This window comes from Acyrthosiphon pisum, unplaced genomic scaffold (genome assembly GCF_005508785.2).
Source record: "Acyrthosiphon pisum isolate AL4f unplaced genomic scaffold, pea_aphid_22Mar2018_4r6ur Scaffold_21386;HRSCAF=23844, whole genome shotgun sequence".
Classification (NCBI taxonomy): Eukaryota; Metazoa; Arthropoda; class Insecta; order Hemiptera; family Aphididae; genus Acyrthosiphon; species Acyrthosiphon pisum.
The window spans coordinates 6,043-10,505 of record NW_021770847.1 but is presented as its reverse complement, the minus strand read 5'-3'; the positions used below and the strand labels follow the sequence as shown (position 1 = coordinate 10,505).

General features: G+C 34.9%; 1 protein-coding gene across 1 annotated transcript in view; it reads left to right on the top strand.

Annotated features, from left to right (window-relative positions):
* Positions 1-258: 258 nt before the first annotated feature.
* LOC100158831 (protein FAM200A-like) overlaps positions 259-4,463 on the top strand; it is a 6,061-nt gene continuing 1,856 nt past the window's right edge. The window contains exons 1-3 of the mRNA XM_029492377.1: positions 259-472; positions 574-778; positions 955-1,416. Coding sequence (XP_029348237.1) covers positions 259-472; positions 574-778; positions 955-1,416 — 881 coding nt within the window. The remainder of the gene's footprint in view (positions 473-573; positions 779-954; positions 1,417-4,463) is intronic.

Genomic DNA, 4,463 nt, shown 5'->3' with positions numbered 1-4,463 from the left:
ATGATGAATTATAAGCAAGGTTTAGGTGACATAAATGCAAATGTATCTTTGCGTAGAAAGGATCAAGCAATTACAACTAAACAATATTTTTAAAAAAAGCACACATTGTAAAACAAATATTCTTTTCTGTGCTCAAAATCTATAAGGTTAATGAGGATCTATCTCCCATATAGTATGGGGTTAGACCCCATAGGGGGGAGCGATTTTTTTTCACCGGAGCTTAGGGGGCGCAAATTTTTTTTTGCACCGCGGCGCAAAATGTCTAAATGCGGCACTGACTGCAATAGCTTGAGCACAACAGCAACCGGTGAAGATATTTATAGCTCTTTAGACAATTTTTTTATAGAAAACAATATTCACTGGACAAACTGTGAAGGTGTAACTACTGATGATGCGGCATCGATGACGGGTAAACATGTCGGTGTGGTACGACGTATAAAAGAAGTAGCCCCAGATGCCGAATGGACTCATTGTATGCTTCACAGAAAGGCACCTGTGTCAAAAAAATGTCAACTGACTTAAATAAAGTCCTTAGTGAATCTGTTAAAATTATTAATTTTATTAAATCTGGAGCATTAAATAGTAGACTGTTTTACAAACTCTATGAAGAAAATGAACAAAACGTTAAATCACTTTTACTTCATTCAGAAGTACGTTGGCTTTCTCGAGGAAAATGCCTATTCAGACTATTTCAACTTCGTCACGAAGTCTTAGAATTTCTCAACAACAAAAAATCCGATTTGAAAAACTATTTTTGTGACAGTAAATGGCTGATAAAGTTGGCATATTTAGTAGATATTTTTACCATGCTTAATAATTTAAATTTGTCGATGCAAGGTAAAAATTTTGACAATTTTGATCAATCAAAAAAAATTGCTTCGTTCAAAAAAAAAAAATTATTATTTACAAAAAAAAAGTAGAAATAGGAAATATTGATATGTTTTTTGTACTTAGCGAGTTTCTAGAAGAAGACGACTCAGTGAATGTCAATGATATCAAAACAATTATTTCATTGCATTTAAATCAAATATCAATTGCATTGAATAGTTATTTCCCAAAAGATATTCGTGACGATTTTCAATGGATTGAAAATCCTTTTACTGTTTCTATTGAAGAGTTGAACTTCAATACGCTTCTTGAAACTCAGATTATCGATCTTTCTTGTGATAAAACTTATGAACATAAATTTAAAAATGAAACTCTTGTAGATTTTTGGTGTGCAGTATATAATGAATATCCAGAACTTTCAATTAATGCAATAAAAAAACTATTACTTTTTCCTACTACTTATTTGTGCGAAAAAGGATTTTCTACCATGGCCAATATTAAAACAAAACAAAGAAACAGATTAGATGTCACACATGACATGCGCATCAGTTTATCTGAAATTGTACCCCAGTGGGAATTTTTATGCAAGTGTCCAAAATCAAAATTCACACTAAATTTTCTATTATACTAATTTCTTGTATTTTTTTATAATTTATTTTATTTATTTATTAATTAAGTTATTATTATTCAGTATATTGTATTCGTATTGTATTTTATAAAAAACTCAATGATAAAATGGATTATAGTAAAAATCATATTTATTTACGGCATACTTTTTTTTAGGGGGGGGGGGGGGTCGCGTACCTAATAAAGATTAAATTTATGGGTCGCCATTGCAAAAAGGTTGGGAAACGCTGCTCTAGTGCATCATATAATGATATAGCTGCTACTATAGTAGTATTCACTACTTCCATATACTGGAGTAAAAGGTAAATTACACATTTAAAAAAGATATATATTAATATATTGTTTTCAATATCGTATCATATTAATATTATTATAATGTATATTTGTTTTTTTTTTCAGTATATTCTGGAGAAAATATTTGTTAATGAAGAAAATTGAAGTGGTTCTACCACCGGCTCTCAATGTGCAATTTAATCGTGTAAGTACTTGTCTATAATATTATTTGCAGTGATACTTTTTTTAACCTAACCTCTATCTATAAAACATTAATTTTTTTGCTTCTGTTATGCCTTACTAGAAAATATATTATATATCATATTCACTCTAAATAAATGGTACAGAATCATTTTAAACTGCTTAAATATTCGTAAGGTAGAAAATAATAAAATTATGGACTTGGATGCAGTTAACTAGGTCAACCCAAATGTATATATAATGTTTATTTACCATCAGTATTAGAACGCTTTAAGTAGTTGACACGGTACACAGCGGCATTTAGTACAAAGTACAGGTACCGCAGCGACCGGTCTACGCTTTTGTCAACCTCCACCACGGGCTACGACAGCGCGATACCGCCGACCCTCCCACCATGCCAAAAGGGCACAAGGTGGGACGGGAAGGTAAGTCGCGCGGAACGAGTACCAGCCGTTGGTGACTTGCTCTCTTACGTCGACCGTCGCATGACTAAATAAACAGGCATGTCAGCTCGATAACACTGCACATAAAATTGTGATAAAATGTTCCCCAGACTTGGAATAAACGCTAAAATATTGTACGCTATAATAATAATCTACATTATACATTTTATATTATTCTTTCCATGTCTGGGGAACATGCGCGACGATAGCGAAAATGAAATTTTAGCTGACATGCCTGTTTATTTAGTCATGGACCGTCGTACCGACAAGGCAACGCTCGCCCACCGACCGTCCAACTGACAACCACACACGCTGTAAAATATTACCTACGATGGTGATATAGACTTCTCATCGTGTGTTCACCACGGTTTTCGCGAAGCCGGTACTATTGTAATCCGTTCCGTCGTTATATCACTATTTGATATTATATTTGTATACTTGTATTATACGCTCACGGCGCTAACCACGCCGTCACGATTTTGACTTACGTCTTTAAATAAACGTCACCCCGCGGACATTACTTCACTCCGAATTAGTTGTGTTCTTAGTGTATGTGAATTATTTAAGTGTCACCTACATCCACACCACCACAACCACCATCAAATCTGCGACCGGACTACCGCGACACACAGCACCGCTGTAGCCCGTGTCAAAGTATACAACAAAATTCATATTTTTAGTTTTTCAATTATATTTTAACCGGCGAGATTTCGATAGCAATAATGATTATGGTAGTATAGGTAATAATTATAATATTATACGAGGTCCCAGAAAATTACTGCATTTGAAAGCTTTTCACAGCATAACGCAACCAAAAGCCACACAATAAGGGTGGTATAGTTTATTATTATAGTTATACCAAAGCAAAGTAATATTTAAACAACGACAGCGATATAATTACCGTAATTTTGTCTTTCGTTCGTACTACTCTCGTCTATTGACAGGTATCGTATAAACTTATTGCAGCGATTTATCTAATATAGGGGTATTCAACCCGCGTCCCGCCCTGGAGTGTTTATTTGAGACCCGTGCCCACATTTCAAGCATAGCATACATTTTTTAATCATTTAATACATATTTTTTGTGATGAATACCTATATTATAGAGGTTAAATACCGTTGCTCAAATATTTATGCCATCGACTTTTTTTCATACGTTTTTGAACCCTTTGTGGCCCGTTTTACGAAAGTTTCCCGTAATAATTTAATATAATCGTGCCAATTAACAGGACCACATTGGTCAACAACATTGGTGAAAACGGATTGGAATCTAGTCGCCCGTAGAGGACGGTCACATATTTACGAAAATGCACCGGCCGACGTTGACGCCACCACCGCCACCGGCACCACCACCACCACAGTGGCCGAAGACGTCACGACGCGACGATGATTCTTCGTCCACCAAACATTAAGTGACTATAATATACACAAGCGTGCGCAGGTATTCTTGGCAGGGGAGGCAATACCTACCTTGGCTAAGGAGGTCCAGACTCCAATCCCCCCCACCCAATTTTCCCCAATAATCACCTTGATGTGAGTTACCTAACGATAATTTAAATAAATCCTCACACAAAATCAAGTATATGCATGGCTCTATTAAACCATGATATATTGTTCTTTGTGGTTAAGAGTTGGGTTAAACATTAAATTACTAAAAAAGCTTTTAATAAGTTATTTCCGGGGTTATTTCTAATAATAATATCTTTGTTTATTATGAGTCATAATTAATTAAAAATACATAGTAAAAAAATTGATAAATAAGAAAACATAATTTGAACAACTTTTAAAATAGGCAATGTGTTTTATTAAAGTTCCATACGTCGTTTTGCGGTAGGGTCCAATGTTTTAAAAATGTCTATTACTTCTTCATAATTAACATTATACGCTTGTTCGTATAATATTAATTTTTTTTTTCGAAACCTTTGTACGTCAACGAGTTAAGAACGACGGTGCAATCAAAATTAGATAGCCAGACTTCGTTTTGAAGCTATATGCTCACGCAGTTTCGAATTCTAAGTTTTTACGCATACGCATACGCCTACCGGCTCCGGTCGCCATACTCGAGGTCCTACGGGACTTCTCCGCTGGGATG